Below are 19346 nucleotides of genomic sequence, written 5' to 3'. Positions count from 1 at the left end.
TTGCTGCTTTAATGGACTTTATACATTTATCACTAATATACTCTAAATACATTAAATAATAAGTTAATAAGTACTAAACTACATGTGTACATTTACGCGCGCGTTAAACGTTCAAGTACAAGAGCTGGAACAAACCTATCAAACTCATGAGAAGAAATAATACACGCGGCGGAAAACAACTTTTAAACTTTACAAATGTATGTGGCGTGCATTCCTGATAAAATAACATATAGCCAGCTAATTTACCGTCGCGTGGCTGTGTGCTTAGACACAAGGAATGAGGATACTTTTCTTGAGTCAGGTAGTAGGCCTACATACTGCAAAATTTCACAGCCCTTCAACAATAGCCCCCGGCCGTGGAGACCAACCTTTCTCTACCGTTAGATCTGCAAACTGGTTACTCCAGCTACAACAAGTCTGACAGTTCTCCGTAACTGAAAGACTCAGAAACGCACTTCACTCGTACAATCTTTCTTTAGTGCGTGACGTCATGTTACCATGGAAACCAAGTGCTGTATGAGAATGGGAGCCCAAATATTTTCACCTCTGCAGTATCATAGGTTTCAATAGACACCACTCAGCGCTCATAACAGTTGACATTATTCTATTCAGCGGACGGTTGCAGGTTCTATTTATATAACTAAACACTGTTAATAACGACTGAAAATAAAACTTTTTTTTATTTTAGAAGTGCGGAACTGGTAATAACTAGAATTAATTATTAACACGAGATAAAATTGTGTTTTACACGCAAATAGGTGAAATGGTACTTCACCTGAATAACCGCCCCTGCTGGATTGAAGTTTTCACTAGTTTGAAGGTAGAAAGTGCTGGCTGTCTGTTGAATCTCTTGTGTGATATACTTAAGGCCAAGATCTTCATGTATTTGAACAATGCGAATGTCATAATCTGCTCCAGAAATTATTCTGCCAACTTTATTTTGAATGACTTGTAGTCTTTGGAGATGTCTTTGCTGCAGACCTCCAACAGAGGAAGAAAGACTGCTGAGAGAACCAGTGGAGCGAACTAAGGGAGAACAGTGTCAAAATGTTGTTCGATATACAATGGACGTTATTTATAAAGCATGGACAGAATAAACTGCTGTGAAGAACAACCTGGAGGAACTAATAATTCATTTTGAATCTTGCGTACACTACTTTTAACACTTGAATATAAGTAATTGATTAACTAGCAGACTTACTCGTGTTAATTATGTAAGTCTGTGCGGCTTACAGCTGTTTCGGGGCTTCATCACACCATTACATACAACCCAAGAACCAAAAACTCAACACACTAGAACAATACGAAATATACAAACACACTAAAACACACCCAGATCAAATTCTCAACACACAGATCAATTTCAGTACATACACACTATTTGACTCCACTTTTCAACACTTTTCAACAATCAAATGCACCCACACAACAGGCAGAGAAGTTCGAGATGACGCCGAGATCTAGTAGGCTCTGAGGATGGTGTGATGAAGCACCGGAACAGCTGTAAGCCGCACAGACTTACATAATTAACACGAGTAAGTCCGCTAGTTAATCAATTACTTATAATTATTTCACTTGGAGGTTGAAGTTCTCAGTGACGAGATGAATGGCAATGACTCAGAAATGAGTGCAGTGTTTCTGCTGGAGACTAGGAAGTCAAAATGATTTTATTACCTATTTGATTAGACTAATTTAAAAGACAAAATAAGCAATACTTTTACATAACATGGTTTTCACTGTAAATCTATATAGGCCTATGTTTGTACATAAATATGTATGCGCATAAAGGTATAAAATATCACGGATCTTATAACAAATTACGAAGTTATTTTATCTGAAAGAACGCGAAATGCAGAGAAGGCTACTGGAATCTAGTTCAGTATTATATAGCCTATACGTAACTTAAAAATATTCATTGCAGTTGCAGATCATTAAGTTACCAAATTAATTTAGTTTACATTTAAGTCCTTTATTTTTAAATAAGACAAAGTTCGTGCCTGTGAGACAGGTGTACAATCACATAAAGTGTATTGAAATGCTGGCTCCCAAGCCCCTGCTCCAGACACTCAACTGTCAATCATTTTCTTAAAATGTTACATCTCCCTCGTGGGTACTAACCTTGTCGTGGTTTAAGCTAACAAGTAATAAAAAGGTACCCACAGAAGCTGCATTAACACCAACACAGTCCCATTATATTTTTCACTGCTTATGATTCATGGAGTTCATGTGGCTCAGTTCTCTATTGTAAGATTTTCGATTCTTGTGATTCAGCTTAAAAATCCTTCCAATGGACACCACATTTATTCTAGTATATTTCGTGGTATTCTTAACTTTTAGTGCACCCCTCATTTCACATGAAAAACAACAACTGAATAGACTACAGTGGACTATAGTGGACTTTATGTTGTCAGTAAAAAGCTGGATACATTAAGAAGATTGATTAAAATGTTACATGAAGTAATGAGTGGATCAAAAACACCACCCGATTTAAACTGATCACAAATAATTACTTTATTAACACAGATCTCTGTGATTTAGGTACAAATACAGGGTGTTAGTCTTTGGAGTTATGTGTAGTCTATGGCAATCAAATTTTGAAGATCACGTCACACATATGGGAGCTGCCATTCTTGAAGCACTCATGCAGTCAAGCTACAAAGCTTTGACACAATGTTCTACAGCAGGCGATAGGAACTGCAATGATTTCTGTACTGATGTTGACCTCCAGTTCCTGGAATGTTGCTGGACGATTTTCGAAGACTCAGGTTTCAAGTACCCCCAGAAGAAGAAATCTGGAGCTGTCAGATCTGGTGAACATGCTGGTCGCTATTATTGACTTACCAGTAGTCTCAATAAAAAACTTCACCACCCGAACACTCCACTTATCCATTTCAATAGAATCTACCACTGACACCTGCATGTCACTGGCTGCCTGCATGCACCCCCACAATGTTCAGATGCAGTAGCCAATAGAAATCGGGCAGTCTCTTTGATTTCGCCTGTATAAGCTCTAACACGACCTGATTTAGTCTACATTAGATCTACTTAATTTCCCACATTGCAAAAATATAGGTACCAAAGTACCCAATAAAATTAATTAGATAAGGGTCTGTCCAGTGTTAGTATCCGGACACTTCTCAGATGTTTCAATTACAAAACGTGATATCACATACAGTATATAAATTAAACAACAATGTTTCTGGTATGAATCTGTTAACTATTTATCCATCTTGTATTTTTAGTTCTTTCATTAACATTTTCCCACTTGTATATTGAATAAAACACACATGTATCTTCTGTTAGTATCTGGACAAGGAACTTGGTAAGATAAAGTGGTACATAAATTACGGTGAAATCTCTCCTCACTGTCATGATTTATTAATGTTTTCATTATCAGGGAACACTTATGCAACATTTGTTTTATAATTAAGCATATTTATTTTATCTTCCAATAACTGCATTATTGTGAAATATTAATAGCTACAAAGTTCCGCTTGTTAGTATCTGGACGTTAGTATCAGGACAAATATTAATACCCGAAAACAAATGCAGTAAATAATGTTCGTGTTGACACTAAACTTTAGTAAATCTTTAAATCAGCCTTTGGAATTACAGAAAATTTATTATGTGCAAGAAAGACAATAATTAACCAAAATAGTTATAAACAATTTTGAATTTAAATCAATGTGACCAAACTTAAAATGATACATTCTGGTCTTCCCTTATTCCTTTCAGTATTTTAAGATTCTCATATTTACAACCTTCAGACTAGTTTCTGAGTCCACTGAATGATATTTAAAGCCAATAACATAAGGGGAAAGAGCAGTCACCTGGTGAATTTTTTGTGTACCTTTAAATATAATTATGGTTTCCTACTTTTGATCAAGGTTCGTCTTACAAGATTCAGTTTTAGTTAATGGCACAGAAATAGTAGAAATAGTGAGATTTTTGCAGAATTCATGGAAGTAGCATTACAAACCAATGTTTTCTGCCAGCATACATTGTTCCAAACATGGAGCTTTGCCACTGCTCCAATACCATTTCCCGTGAGATGATGCAAAAAAAAAATGTCTATTTGAGACTTTTCAGATTGAAATCAAGGAGTAATATTGGCAAAATTGTATTTATGTTTGAACTGCGATGCAGCTCCATCTGATAATACACAGAGGATTCTTTTCGCCATGGTTGCTCAATATAGCTCGCAGAAACATGTCAACCCAATATCTATCCTGTGATATGTTGTCAGAAACTACTACATAACTGTTCCATGTATCTTTTCCATACCATACCATAGCAGTAAACAGCGCTATTTGGGGATTCGACCAATGTGCAGATTGTATTCTCGTCTTGATAGTTGCAAGAATAGTTCTCTGCGAAATCCACTTGCATCGCAACATTTTCACTTAAGACATATTCCTGACAGTCTTAAAGCATCTTTGTGATTGTATGATTTGAGGCTTTCTCGGCGTTGGTTCGCTAATATGTTTTCGCGGGATATCAGCCGAGTTAAGATTTTGGAATGCTCCAAGCTTTCGACTGCTATCTCTGCAGCCATCTTCAGGGAAGTGATGTCCGAACAGAAAGTCGAAAGGTTATATAGATGTGGCTGTCTCAGGTGAAACGGGATTGGTTGGCGGATCGACCAATCCGGGGCCGGGAATTGTCATCGCTCGTAAGCTCCGCCCCTCCCGGGATTACTGCGTGAAGTTTGGCGGGCGGCAAACCGGCAGAACAGGGCTCGCCGCCCGCCAAACTTCACGCAGTAATCCCGGGAGGGGCGGAGCTTACGAGCGATGACAATTCCCGGCCCCGGATTGGCCGATCCGCCAACCAATCCCGTTTCACCTGAGACAGCCACATCTATATAACCTTTCGACTTTCTGTTCGGACATCACTTCCCTGAAGATGGCTGCAGAGATAGCAGTCGAAAGCTTGGAGCATTCCAAAATCTTAACTCGGCTGATATCCCGCGAAAACATATTAGCGATCTTTGTGATTGCTCTTGATTAAAAATGTGAATCATGAAGAACGGTAACTGCTCAATTCATCAATGGCATCATTTAATCCTTCGTCCAAATAAATGTCTTCATACCGCTTGTCAACTATTCTCCACTGGCGATACTGCACTTGAAGGCTACATTTTCCGTCATTCAGGATATCTTCAGAGTGATAAACTTTGATTTACACACAGCACAATTGTAATTCATACAGTTCTTATCACTTGGGTCACAAACAATGGAGTGGACAAACTAGAAAGACATTGTGAAACCAAAACTTGTAGATTTTCGAAGTTCTCGTGGTACCAGCAAACACACACATTGTGTGGAATGTCACGGTATGTTTTTACTTGTGAGAGACGTAATTCTGCGAATTTACAATGACCAATGCACAAGCCACCACAGAAACAGAAACTTGCACTGCAGGCAACAAAATGGTTTCAAGGATCAGTTGTTGTGTTAGTATCTGGACACAATAGAGAACTATTTTGTGATGCACTGAGGGATATTTAAACCTTGACAGCTATTCCCACCTCTTGAGCAACAGTAACACTAGCAGATTTAGACGTGTCCTGGAGATGGCTGCAGTCTACAGGATTTTATTGTAATTTTTCTAAAATTTCGTTAGTATCCGGACAAAGAAGTTGATCTCAATTAAGGATACAATTTTTCTTAATAATTGTTGACGAAATAAGAAATTCTGTCTGATAAACCACAATTAAAGATGTGAAGAACTGATTAATGTGAAAAAATTATTCAATACTACAAAACGTTTATGTTCAATAATCTTGCAAATATATACCTTATTTAGGGATTTATTCAATACTATTTCATCTTGGCATATATGCATGAAAACCTATATAAATAAGACAATATAATCACTTTTAGTGCCAAGAATATTAACTTCAATGCCTTGACTTCAATTTTAGTTGAAGTAAAATCCAACATTCACACTTTTATTTTTCACCAAAATAGGACACTTTCTCGTGGACAGACCCATAAGCTAAAATACCAGCTCTAGACTATCTTAACCTAAGCTATCATGAATATATGGATATGAAACAACGTTCTCAAGAAAATTACCAAACTTTATCCACATTATTAATGGTTAGGCTAACTTACACGGCAAATGCTTCATATTAAGAATAAATAGCTTACCTTTCTTCGGTTTTTGGCAGGATCGGACATGCAATCACTATCAATATGCGCACCCACAGCAATATCAGGCTGTTCTCCTCGCTTTACAGGAATTGGTGTATTACACAGAGGGCATACTGGAACTTGTACATCTTTCTTGTATGCAGAAGGGCAATTATGGCTGGTATAACTGATGTGTTCTTGGCTGCATAAATACAAAGAAAGTAACTTCAACACATTGTGTATGTATTCATGAGAGTTGTGATTGCTTGGGTAAAACAGATATTATGACAATATTTGTCAAACAAAACAATTTACAAAAAGCTAAACATCTATACAGAGTATTAGCACAGTTATCTTCTTTATACTGTGGTATTAGCAGAAATCCGATATTTTTCATACTGCATTATTGCATGTTTTGTACTATCGCAGCAACAATACGACTAGGCGTAATAAATATTCTATGATTATTTAATTTGGTCAATGTTACTTATGTCCCGCCCACTATAGAGACATAGGCCAATTTTACACATATTTAGTATAACTTGTTGCTTCTTTGACAGGTTAGGTTTGGTTAGTTTAGGTTTTTGTTATAGCCTACCTTGCATATACGATTACAGCGCAACAATGGCAGTGATAAAAGTGAAATATTCGTTCAGTGGGCGTTGGATACTCTACATTCACCTTTAATTTTAACAGTGTAATCGATGTTAGAACTACGAATACCATAAATTATATTTATATGTAGGCCTATATATCAATGTAGGCTATTGCTGTTTAAAAATCACCAAATAATAATTACAGATAGATCACAAACAGCCTAGCAATCTTTTATCTTAATGTGCAATTATGAAGGAATCAAATTCGTTACATTCTTATGCACTTTCTAGTTTTCTCAAATACATTAGGGCCTACTAACTTATAGGTCTATTAGGAATGTAGCAAGAAAATAGCACATAAGCGTCCATTAACTTCGAATTCTCAATGGCAAAATTCAATTTTGACACGAGCAAGAAATAATTAGACAATATCCTCCTTAATAGTACACATTATCACTCTATTTTATAAAATTGTATGTTAGGCCTACATATACATTACACACGTACTCACCAAAAAATGCTTTCACAGGCATCACATTTTAGTGGTAGATAATCTGAAAAACAAAATTCAAACAAATTGTTTTATATTATAAGTTAATTGTAGAGACTATAAGCAAATCTGATTAACAAGTTAATATAATAATATTTTACTTCATAATACAATTAGACTACTTACCCAGTTGTTTACAAGTTGGATCTGAACAATTTTTCCCCAAGTCTGGAAACTCCATGTCTAATGAGCGTTATCACACTTATCACTGCTGCTCAATGTGCCACCTCGTTCTACTTTGTCTTTTGGGATATGACTCCAATTTATATTGTGCCGAAATACTTCCAGAAACGTTCACACGTTGACTCACTTACTGAAATTGACTAGTCACTTTCTGCATGATGAAAAGTAATATTGAATCTCTTCAAAGTAAACAATCTACAATCTATAAAATAAATTATTGTACGCATTCTAGGCGGAAATCATCACCCAAAATTTACATATATTATTAGATTTTGAAATAACCAACAATCGCTACCAGCGACATTGAGCAGTGATACCATATTCATACAGATTACGCAGCAATTGCAATGGCAGATGACAGCTGGAAAAACAAGTGACTGCTATATGCGTAAATGCTCAGGACCGGGAAATATAAAAATATATTTATACTTACATATGGCTTTTAAGGAACCCGCAGGTTCATTGCCGCCCTCACATAAGCCCGCCATCGGTCCCTATCCTGTGCAAGATTAATCCAGTGTCTATCAACATATCCCACCTCCCTCAAATCCATTTTAATATTAACCTCCCATCTATGTCTCGGCCTCCCTAAAGGTCTTTTTCCCTCCAGCTTCCCAATTAACATTCTATATGCATTTCTAGATTCGCCTATACGTGCTACATGCCCTGCCCATCTCAAACGTCTGGATTTAATATTCCTAATTATGTCAGGTGAAGAACACAATGCGTGCAGTTCTACATTGTGTAACTTTCTCCATTCTCCTGTAACTTCATCTCTTTTAGTCCCAAATATTTTCCTAAGAACCTTATTCTCAAACACCCTTAATCTCTGTTCCTCTCTCAAAGTGAGAGTCCAAGTTTCACAACCATACAGAACAACCAGTAATATAACTGTTTTATAAATTCTAACTTTCAGATTTTTTGATAGCAAACTAGATGACAAATGCTTCTCAATCGAAAAATAACACGCATTTCCCATATTTATTCTGCGTTTAATAAAATAAATGTCAATAAAGAAATTATTGTTGACAATGTTCTGCTGCAGACTCTTACTTTATTCCTTTTTAATTTGTTTTTCTTGCTTTCTAAAATAATTCTGTCTGCGTGATGTAAAGAAGAAGAGATTTAGATGTATACAAGGGCCAAGTTTTTTTGTGAACATTTTTTAAATTTTTCGTGAAAAATTAATAAAAGATTGTATTAATAACTTAAAATTTGAGAGTAATTTCTTGAAAATTTTGTGATAATTCTTTTCCGCTGTGTAATGTCATTCACATACACAATCTTAATTAGCAATAATCATACAGTATTTGCAACATTGATGGCAAAATTAAGTTGTTTATAATAATAATAATAATAATAATAATAATAATAATAATAATAATAATAATAGAACTCTTTTTTTAATTAGTCTTAGTGTCACTTAACTCAGTTTATACACAAACCCAGTCATTAATGGTCTGTAGGCCATTAAAGTGAGTAGTAGTGGTGGTGGTGGTGGTGGTGGTGGTGGTGGTGGTGGTGGTGGTGGTAGCAGCAGCAGTTCCTTTCACTCCCTGGTGGAGCATAGGGTATCAATGACAGATATCCATCAGACACGATTGACAACAATAGCCTTGACCTCATTCCACACTCTTCCAGTACTCGCAACCTCTTTTCTCACAGATCTCCTCCATGTGCCTCTTGGGCATCCCACTGTTCGGGCTCCTTGGGGATTCCACTCTAATCCTTATTTTTCAATAGCCTCCCTTGGTTTCCTTAACAAATGTCCTATCCACTTCCACTTGCGCCTTCTGATTTGTAGTTCAATTGGATCTTCATATGCCGATCTCCATAGATTTTTATTACTTATTACTGGCCAAAAAATGTTCAAAATTCTTTGCAGGCATCATTGACAAAGGTTTGCAATTTTGCATTGATAGCTTTATTTGGTCCACACCTGTGGAGTAACGGTCAGCGCGTCTGGCCTTGAAACCAGGTGACCCGGGTTCGAATCCTGGTCGGGGCAAGTTACCTGGTTGAGGTTTTTCCGGGGTTTTCCCTCAACCCAATACGAGCAAACGCTGGGTAACTTTCGGTGCTGGACCCTGGACTCATTTCATCGGCATTATCACCTTCATTTCATTCAGATGCTAAATAACCTAGATGTTGATACAGCGTCGTAAAATAACCCAATAAAATAAAAAATAAAAAGTTTTATTTGAGAACCAAGTCTCTGATCCATAAAGAAGACTGGCTTTAACATTACTTTAAAAAAATTTTAATTTGGTGTTTCTGGAGATATATTTATTCCTCGAGAGAGGGTATGTTGTACAAATATAGCATTCGCTCTCTTAGTTCTGTTTATAACAATCCTCGATGTTCCTCTCGATTGAGTGATTATATTTCCAAGATAAGTAAATGAGTTCAGATGTTTTATTACTTGTTCACCAACCAAAAGCTGTCTTGGCGCTCTCGAATTTATCCAGAGTTCTTTAGTTTTCTTTATATTAATTTTCTGCTAAATTCGATTTCTTGCATATGATCGAAACGTTGATAGAAGACAAATATCATCAGCATATTCCAAACCCTCAAGACTCTCAAATTCCATCTAATACCCCTCAAATGGTCTTTGATTACTAAGTTCATTATATTACCTAACACCAGCATAAATAATATTGGAGATAGGATACATCCTTGGCGCACACCACTCTTTACGGGAATAGATTGAGAAAGTTTCCCGTTGTGAAGATCTTGACAACTATATCCATTATATAGTTATTTTATTATTCTACTTATTTTCTTCGGGAACCCATATTTAACACCTGCCATATGTGTTCACGGTTTAGGGGATCAAAGGCCTGTTCGAAATCTACAAATGTAGCATGTAAAGTAGTATTCCATTCCGCACTTTGTTCAATAATCAACCGTAAAGTATTGATTTGATCAATACAGCTACAGTTTTTCCTAAAACCAGCCTGATCTTTCCTCAAATGTGTTTCCAAAATTCCTCCTATTCTGTTCAGGATAATTCTAGTGAACACTTTACCTGGTGTTGACAAAAGAGATAGGCCTATACCTCTCCAATTTTGGCATTTAGATTTAGCTCCCTTTTTCGGGATTTTAACAATTATTCCATTTTTCCAATCACCAGGAATTTCTTCCTCCAGACTTTCTTGAATAGCGGTAATAAACTACACGTAGAAGTATCGATATTGCTTATCATAATCTCCAGGATTATTTGATCCTTCACTGGGGATGTTCCTGCTTTAGTTTGTTTTTAATCGTACTTTTAGTTCGTTTAATTCTGGTGGTTCTACATTTATTCCAATATCTATGTCATCCTGCAACACTTGATTTACAGCATTGCTGTTGTAACTATCCTTGTTTAACAAGTCTTCGAAATATTGTTTCCACCTGCTTAGCTGGTCGTCTTCATTTGTCAACAGTATGCTGTCTTTATCCCTTATTGGACAGTTATAGTCACACAACTTTCTTGATAGTATTTTAGTAGACTGGTATAGAGTCTTTAGATCTTCTTTATTTGCTGCTATCTCTGCTTTTTTGCTATATCATCAAACCATTTTCGTTTGTCTCTGCAGGCCTTTCTTTTAACTTTCCTATTTCAATTATTATATTCCATAGATAGTAACTTTACCTGATTTCTGGTCTTACACACATTTATTTGGTGTTTCGCCTTCATTCTTTGTTCTCATCTAATCCTTCTTCCGAATATTTTTATAACCCAATGTCTGTTCACTAATTTCAATGAAGTCTTCCTTTATTTTGTTCCATATCTGTTCAACTTCCTCTGATTCAGATTTATACTTGTTTTTTTGAAAGATGGGGTATGACAGGAGCGTTGCGATCGGCAAAACAACTGAATATCGCATAGCGTGGAGGGCTTGTTGCTATGGTAACAGCGGCTGAGATGCCAAATGTTAATGACGCTAGGACGCTATTCCCACGTGTTCAGTCGCTTTCTTGGTACCATTCATTGTGTACACAGTGTCAGCTATTCGTACGTTTCGTGTTTCGTTCTTTGTTGATCCTCGTGTGATACACCGTATTTCCTTTAGTTAATATTATATTCATCATTCATTGTTTCGTTAGTGTTTTATTGTTAGTGATTTATAGTGCTGTTTACTGTATCAAATTCTTCGTACAGTATTGTGCTTTATAGTGGTTTTTATATTTAGTACTATTTTAATATAGCTTTTTATATAATGACACCTCGAAGAGGTCGACCAAGAATTCATCCTCCCAGAGAGTCACGAAGAACTGCTGGTCATGGTGTCTCCATTCGATCCCAGGGAGATGATAATCTGTCGCATTTCTCCAGTGGTTTAAAAATGGCAGAAACACACATTAAAACATCGCGATACACCCTGATAGAATTTCTGTCATCTTGTTTTTGTTTACACTTTACTGCTGCTCTATTCGTGAGTGTATTTTAGCTGTTAAAATATAAATTCTGTTGTATCATCTCGTTGTATTATTTTAGATGCGAAGAATATGTGATATTTAGTTATATTGTTTCTTTATTTTATGTATCACAGTTCTATATAAAGCATGAAACATTATATATTGTCAATGAATGTTTTAACACAAGCCATTTAACGTCATCTGCTAGCTCACATCAGCTGATAGCGTGGTCTCACATGTTGGCAACATAGCGCTGTAGTTCCAAACTCGGCCGCTTAGCTCTCATACCCCATCTTTCAAAAAAACAAGTATAGCTTCATTTCCACTTTGGCTCAATATTTGAAATCGGATTAAAGTGAATACAGTAATAGAATTTCTAAATAATCTGTTTCCCTGTTCTTTTACAGCTAAGATTTTCAAAAATTATATGCTGTATTTCTTTAGGATGATTAAAAAATGTCAATTTTTCGTTTTTTTATCGCAGAATTGAATGTTTTCTTCAGGAATAGTCCATTTTCGCGGAAATTAGCGACAAATTTATTGTCATAAATTAGCCTACTCACATTTATAGTAAAACATGCATAACTTCTTGTGCATCTCTCCATCACATTTCGTGTTTATCTCTAATAACCAAATCCCGGACCTGTATATATGAAGTACCATACCGGTACCTATATCTGTTAGCATCAATCAACAACAAAATATAAATATAAATGTCCTGCAGCAGGGAGGAGTCAATAATTTTCCCATATGTTACTATAAGAAATTCAGACTATTACTCATAGGTGGATTTAGACAAGGGCATGAAGAGCTAAGCTCCCCAAAGTTACCCTGTTTTTTTTTTTTTGTATATGGCTGATTTAATCTATTCTTAATCCATTTATTATTATTATTATTATTATTATTATTATTATTATTATTATTATTATAAAATTCATTCTTACCATATCTATAATTTTATTAATTTATTAGGTACTTTTACTGAATCGTATACTGGTATATACTGTAACTTCCTTATATCCAGTAATAATGCTTCTTTCTCACTATTAATGCAAGAAAGGCTTAATTCACATGTTGTTGTTCTATTGTATTGTATTGTATTCATTAACATTCGATGCTATTTGTACAGTAGTGGCAAAAAAACCGGACTGACCCTTGTAGCCGATTTCAGAGTCTTGTTGACTCCAGAAAACGATAGAATGGTAACTAAGACTTTCGTGGTTCAAATCCTGCCTGGGAAGTTAACTTTTTTTTGTTCCTTATTAAAATTTATTCCCAGAACATGAATTTTACCAGCAATCGAAAAGTATTGGGAATCAATTTGAATAAGGAACAAAAAAAAGTTTCCTTCCCAGGCAGGATTCGAACCACGAAAGTCTTAGTTACCAGTCTATCGTGCTCTGGAGTGAACAAGGCTCTGAAATCAGCTACAAGGGTCGGTCTGTTTTTTTTTTTTTTTTTTTTGCCACTACTGTACATTACTTCACAGCTAGAATATGGACAAGTCAAACAAAAAAATCTTAATGGTATCCTACTATAAAATTTTAATTTATAGTCACAGTCTAGTTGAAATACGAGTATATACAGAAGAGATTTACAATATAGTCTACCAGTACAACACAAAGTTTTAGTATAAATTTCATGAAGCATTGTTGAATGTTATGAATTCACCTACAGAATAGAAGGCATGAGAAATTAAGTACCGGTACTTCTTTAATTTGGCCCTAAATAATCTTACATTTTTTATATTTATAAGGAGGCTATTAAACATTTTTATTGCCATATAATGCACTCCTTATTGATAGCACAATAGACTTGCCGATGGAGTATGAAAGTAATTTTTTTACGCGTATTTATGCTATAAACTGTTGAATTAGTTACAAAGTTTTCACAATTACATAGAGGAAGATTATTAATGAAAAAATATACTGATAAGCTATGGGCATTATTTGTAGTTTTTTTTAAATAGTACTACACGATTCCCTAGATTTGGCCATTGATTTAATTCCAGATATGCTCAGTCAATTTAAGAAGCAGGGTATTATGATAATATCTTAAATGATTGGAAGAATTTTAGTTTTGTCCTTTAAATGTGCAGAAATTTGATTCGAACAAATCTAACATTTTAAAATTTCTTTTCAAAGGAAAAGTTACATTTGTTCAGATCAAATTTCTGCACATTTAAAGAATAAAACTAAAATTCTTTCGATCATTTATTATCATAATATACTGATCTCTTAAATTGTCTGAGCACATTTGGAATTAATTCAGTAGGTTTCCCAAAATTATTGTGGGGTTCACATTACATGGATGTAAATGTTGACATCAAATATATATCAATACAAAATAATTTTTTTCTTGAAAATTGTATTAAACTTTTTTGTTTGAAATATCTCAGAGAATAACCCCTTGAAATTAATGACATTACTCACGATTCACTCTGAATAAGCTGCCGCCAGTGCTTTCTGTTTCGTGTCACATTCTTTAGATTTTCCATACATTTCGCCTATAAGGCTTTGTCAGTGTTCATCCCACATGTATGTGCCATGAACATCGTTGGGATTTTTTTGTTATTTCATTATCTAAATTAGAAACAGATAATGGCCAGGGTTAGGTTTATTCTAAAGACACGAGAGGGAAAACAGTACCGGTAAGCAGAATCATAAAGAAGGCTGATGCAAAATTTCGATACAACTCTACAACATGGCAGCCAAGAAGACTTTCTTAAGCCAGCCATTTTTTTCTTCCTGGGCGAGCACTGTATACGTTAATATAGTAGGATTTTTCAAAGGATCCCCAGTTGGTCTCTTTTGTTGATAGAGGAACTTAGCCACATGGTCCACCCCGGTCATTAAGGGACGCGTGCGGAAATTTCTAGGCGCGCATTTGTCACATTTTACATTGACTTCGCCACGTGGGTATGAAACAATCGTATATTTATTTCTATACGACAAATTGTACTTTCATTCATTCAATCACGAATTAATGAATGGTTAATTTTGAGTTACTGTGTGTATAAAGATCCGTTATAGAATCATTGTGCGGTCAACTTCTTCAAACTAATATATTTTCATACTCAGACTATATCAATAATAATAATAATAATAATAATAATAATAATAACACCGAAAGAATATTGTCAATTTGTGTTTTGTGTCTAAATTCGCAGCGAAATCTGAAATGTTATGTAATAAAATATGACATTTTTCTTCTCTTACTTCTACTCGTCGTCACTCTCTCCTAAATGAATCACAAATCTCTCTTGGTTACTGTCCCTGTCGTGCTTCATATAATTCCCTTCCATTTTAATTGCATGTTGAACACAGGAGGACCAATTATGAGAACCGATTGTTGCAGCTCCATCACGCAGAAGTTAACACACTAGACTCAAGTCGGGATAATATTATTTTTCCTAACATAAGACTTCAGTTGATGCTAGATCATTTCCAAAGGTCGACCTGGTTGGCGCAGTTGGTATAGCGCTGACTTTCTATGCCCGAGGTTGCGGGTTAAATCCCTGGCTAGGTCGATGGCGTTTGTGTGCTTAAATGCGACAGGTTCATGTTAGTAGATTTACTGGCATGTAAAAGAACTCTTGCGGGATAAAATTCCAGCACACCGGCGACGCTCATATAACCTCGGCAGTTGCGTCGTTAAATAAAATATAACATTTAACATTCCCAAAGGATTTAGAACACAGTGGTATGGAGGAAATCGTAACACAACGTGTCCTTATGAGGCTGCGAGCTCCTCCACTGCATGTTTCTTACTGCATGGCTGATTTGATATCCTGCAACATAACTCCCTTGATGGGTATGGGGTTGGGCAGGGTTATATTATTGTTCTAATAAAGTTAATTATGTCTTTAAAATTGCTGTTCATCTATCATTGCTATCTTGGGATTGTAAAAAACTAAGTAATTTACAATATACTCCACGAAATAATAATAATAATAATAATAATAATAATAATAATAATAATAATAATAATAATAATAAAATTACAGAAGACTTTCAAACAGCAAACGAAAACACTTGTGAATTGTTTGAACATATTAAGAAAGACTGCAGTTAGTGTTAGCATTCAGGAGAGAATTGACAACATTTATGTTTGGCTCAGAAAGTGGAAACAGAGATTGCCCCATCCCCCGAGTGGACAGAAAAGGTTGAGGGGACCGTCTTACTTCAAAAGACAACTGCTCAGCGTGCAGTAGCCTCTGTCTTTAACTGGGGATCCAAAGAGTGATCCTACTATACAACTTCTGGTTTCATAGTCGATATTTGTACTATTGGTCGTTTTAATTATGTTAAACATTTTGGTAATTCCTCATTATTTGACTGTGACATGGACTGAAACTTACAGCTACGAAAACTGACAATAGAATGGAAATGAACGAAGGATGTGCACAAGGACGTAGATGTTTGTCTGCTTGCGTGGAGATGGACAACGTAAGTATACAGAGAAACTTGTAAAATTGGCTAATCTTATGAATCAGTTCCAATTCTCTGTTGACTTCTGGTATATTATAAAGGAAGCAGAGAAGTTATTTCCCTTCTACATCAGTACAAAATATACTATATAGCTATTTTTCCTAATTTAGTAAGAAGTTCACATGATTTTATACTTCTATTTTTGTCTCATCATGTAGATTGGAGACACTAAAAGTACAGTCAAATGTCATTTTAACGAACGCCAGTTTAACGAATTCGTTAGTAAAACGAAAAAAACTGTATTCCCCTTCCTTACCTGCATAAGGTTCGATGTTAAATTATTTCAAACGCCAATATATCGAACATTTCACTACAACAAAAGTAAAAATTTCCCCTTCATGATATATATGATAATTACAACGAAGTGGTAACACCAACATATTAATTTTAGAAGCCATGGAAATGGTCACTTCAGCACGGAGAAGCTTACTTTCAACGGTTATAATGAATTGCTGGCAGAAGTCCAGAATTTTGTCAGTGATTGAAGAAGAAAAAGAAGAGTTTGCCGATGACATTGAAGAGATGGACCCAGAACTCTGGAGACAGATATGTGAGAAGAATAACACACCTACAGACATGAAACCCGAAGATTTCATTGATATCGACAGTGCAGTGACTGTTGAAAAGAGGGTTACAGAAGATGACATTGTCAGTAGTGCAATGCAAGAAGGTGGTGTGAGTGAAAGTGATGAAGACTCTGTATATAGTCTCTTGTCGAAGCTGTAAATGTTGCTAATGGTTTATGGCTATTTTTGGCTGGACAAAAAAATTTACCAGACGTTGTGACAAAAAGTAAGAAGAATCAATTGTAAAATGTTCAGTTCAGAAAAACATTACAGACTTTTTCTCAGAGTAAAACATATAGTTATGAGATTTGTGTAAAAAGTAGCATTGATCAATATTACAGTATAACCCTTTAACTCTATTAAATATAGAATATAATATAAATTTAACAGAAGAAATACTGAAATTAGAAGTAAACACTGAAATACTGAAACAATTGTCTTTAGAGACAATTAATATTAGGTACCCACCACAAAACTGGCTTCATTTATACACCGACAGATCCTTGATCTCCAGAGAACAAGGTGCCGGTGCAGGTGTTACGTGCTGTCTCTTCTCACTTTATAGATCTCTTGGATATGGAACAACAAGTTTTGATGGTGAAATCATTGCAATAAAGGAAAGTCTCAGGAATCTTCTACGCCACATCAATAAATTTAGGAATGCAGTTATATTGTCAGACTCCAAAGCAGTTATTCTATCAATAGTCTCTAAACACACACCTTCATCTCAAACAGCAGAAATAACTAAAATGCTCTCTCAATTAATATCACTCAATAAAAGAATTGTATTCCAATGGATACCATCCCATTGTGGAATCCTGGGAAATGAGAATGCGGATGCTTTAGCAAAGAAGGGCAGCACTGCTGCTTACAGACCTGTTACTAAATCTACGTATTACTCTGTGAAAAGATTTATTAAATCTACATACTTAGACTTCAACAAACAAAATTTAATAGCACAATCCCAAGGGAAAAAATGGAACTCTCTGCATCAAAATCCACAGTTAATTCCAGATTTACCACGAAAATCGTCTGTAGCTGCATTTAGATTGGCAACAGGCCATGATTGTTTGGCCAAACACCTGCATAGAATTGGAATATATCAGTCCCCTAACCGTCCATTGCACAACTCAAACCAAGAAATGGATTCGGAACATCTCAAAATCTGTGCTTCAGTGGCTGGTCATGATAATATCTTTGAAAAATATTGGAGTGCAAGAGGTCAAATGACTTCATTGTCAAATGCCTGGCATTAGAAAACAACAACAACAACATATTACAGTATAACGAACTTTCAGTATAACGAAAATGATGACAGTGTCCCTAGAAATTCATTAAAACAACATTTTCCAGTATAACGAAAATAATGACAGGGTTCCTAGAAATTCGTTAAAACAACATTTTCCAGTATAACGAAAATAATGACAGGGTTCCTAGAAATTCGTTAAAACAACATTTTCCAGTATAACGAAAATAATGACAGGGTTCCTAGAAATTCGTTAAAACAACATTTTCCAGTATAACGAAAATAATGACAGGGTTCCTAGAAATTCGTTAAAACAACACTTTCCAGTATAACGAAAATAATGACAGGGTTCCTAGAAATTCGTTAAAACAACATTTTCCAGTATAACGAAAATAATGACAGGGTTCCTAGAAATTCGTTAAAACAACATTTTCCAGTATAACGAAAATAATGACAGGGTTCCTAGAAATTCATTAAAACAACATTTTCCAGTATAACGAAAATAATGACAGGGTTCCTAGAAATTCGTTAAAACAACATTTTCCAGTATAACGAAAATAATGACAGGGTTCCTAGAAATTCGTTAAAACTACATTTTCCAGTATAACGAAAATAATGACAGGGTTCCCAGAAATTCGTTAAAACAACATTTTCCAGTATAACGAAAATAATGACAGGGTTCCTAGAAATTCGTTAAAACAACATTTTCCAGTATAACGAAAATAATGACAGGGTTCCTAGAAATTCGTTAAAACAACATTTTCCAGTATAACGAAAATAATGACAGGGTTCCTAGAAATTCGTTAAAACAACATTTTCCAGTATAACGAAAATAATGACAGGGTTCCTAGAAATTCGTTAAAACAACATGTTCCAGTATAACGAAAATAATGACAGGGTTCCTAGAAATTCGTTAAAACAACATTTTCCAGTGTAACGAAAATAATGACAGGGTTCCTAGAAATTCGTTAAAACAACATTTTCCAGTATAACGAAAATAATGACAGGGTTCCTAGAAATTCGTTAAAACTACATTCGACTGTAGTAATAACAACAAATTAGGAATTTTCAAGACCCAACAAATTTAAAAAAAATGAAACATATGCGTATACAAAAATTCCTAGTAGTAATAAAAATATCTAAAACTCTAATGCAGTGTATGAGTTGATCATCA

The 19346-nt window shown here is 35.2% G+C and overlaps 1 protein-coding gene across 3 annotated transcripts in view; it reads right to left on the bottom strand.

Annotated features, from left to right (window-relative positions):
- LOC138697788 (AN1-type zinc finger protein 2A-like) overlaps positions 1 to 7823 on the bottom strand; it is a 46046-nt gene extending 38223 nt beyond the window's left edge. Inside the window, exons 1-3 of one of the 3 annotated variants that reach the window (XM_069823293.1) lie at positions 7410 to 7823; positions 7245 to 7287; positions 6156 to 6339 (exon numbers count right to left, since the gene is read on the bottom strand). In XM_069823293.1, coding sequence (XP_069679394.1) covers positions 6156 to 6339; positions 7245 to 7287; positions 7410 to 7464 — 282 coding nt within the window. In that variant the 5' untranslated portion in view covers positions 7465 to 7823. The remainder of the gene's footprint in view (positions 1 to 6155; positions 6340 to 7244; positions 7288 to 7409) is intronic. The other 2 variants (XM_069823294.1, XM_069823295.1) reach the window with 2 other exon arrangements.
- Between the last annotated feature and the right edge of the window lie 11523 nt (positions 7824 to 19346).

Source organism: Periplaneta americana, chromosome 4, assembly GCF_040183065.1.
Source record: "Periplaneta americana isolate PAMFEO1 chromosome 4, P.americana_PAMFEO1_priV1, whole genome shotgun sequence".
NCBI lineage: Eukaryota > Metazoa > Arthropoda > Insecta > Blattodea > Blattidae > Periplaneta > Periplaneta americana.
Note: the sequence above shows the minus strand (reverse complement) of the source record. Positions and strands in the feature narration are given on the sequence as shown.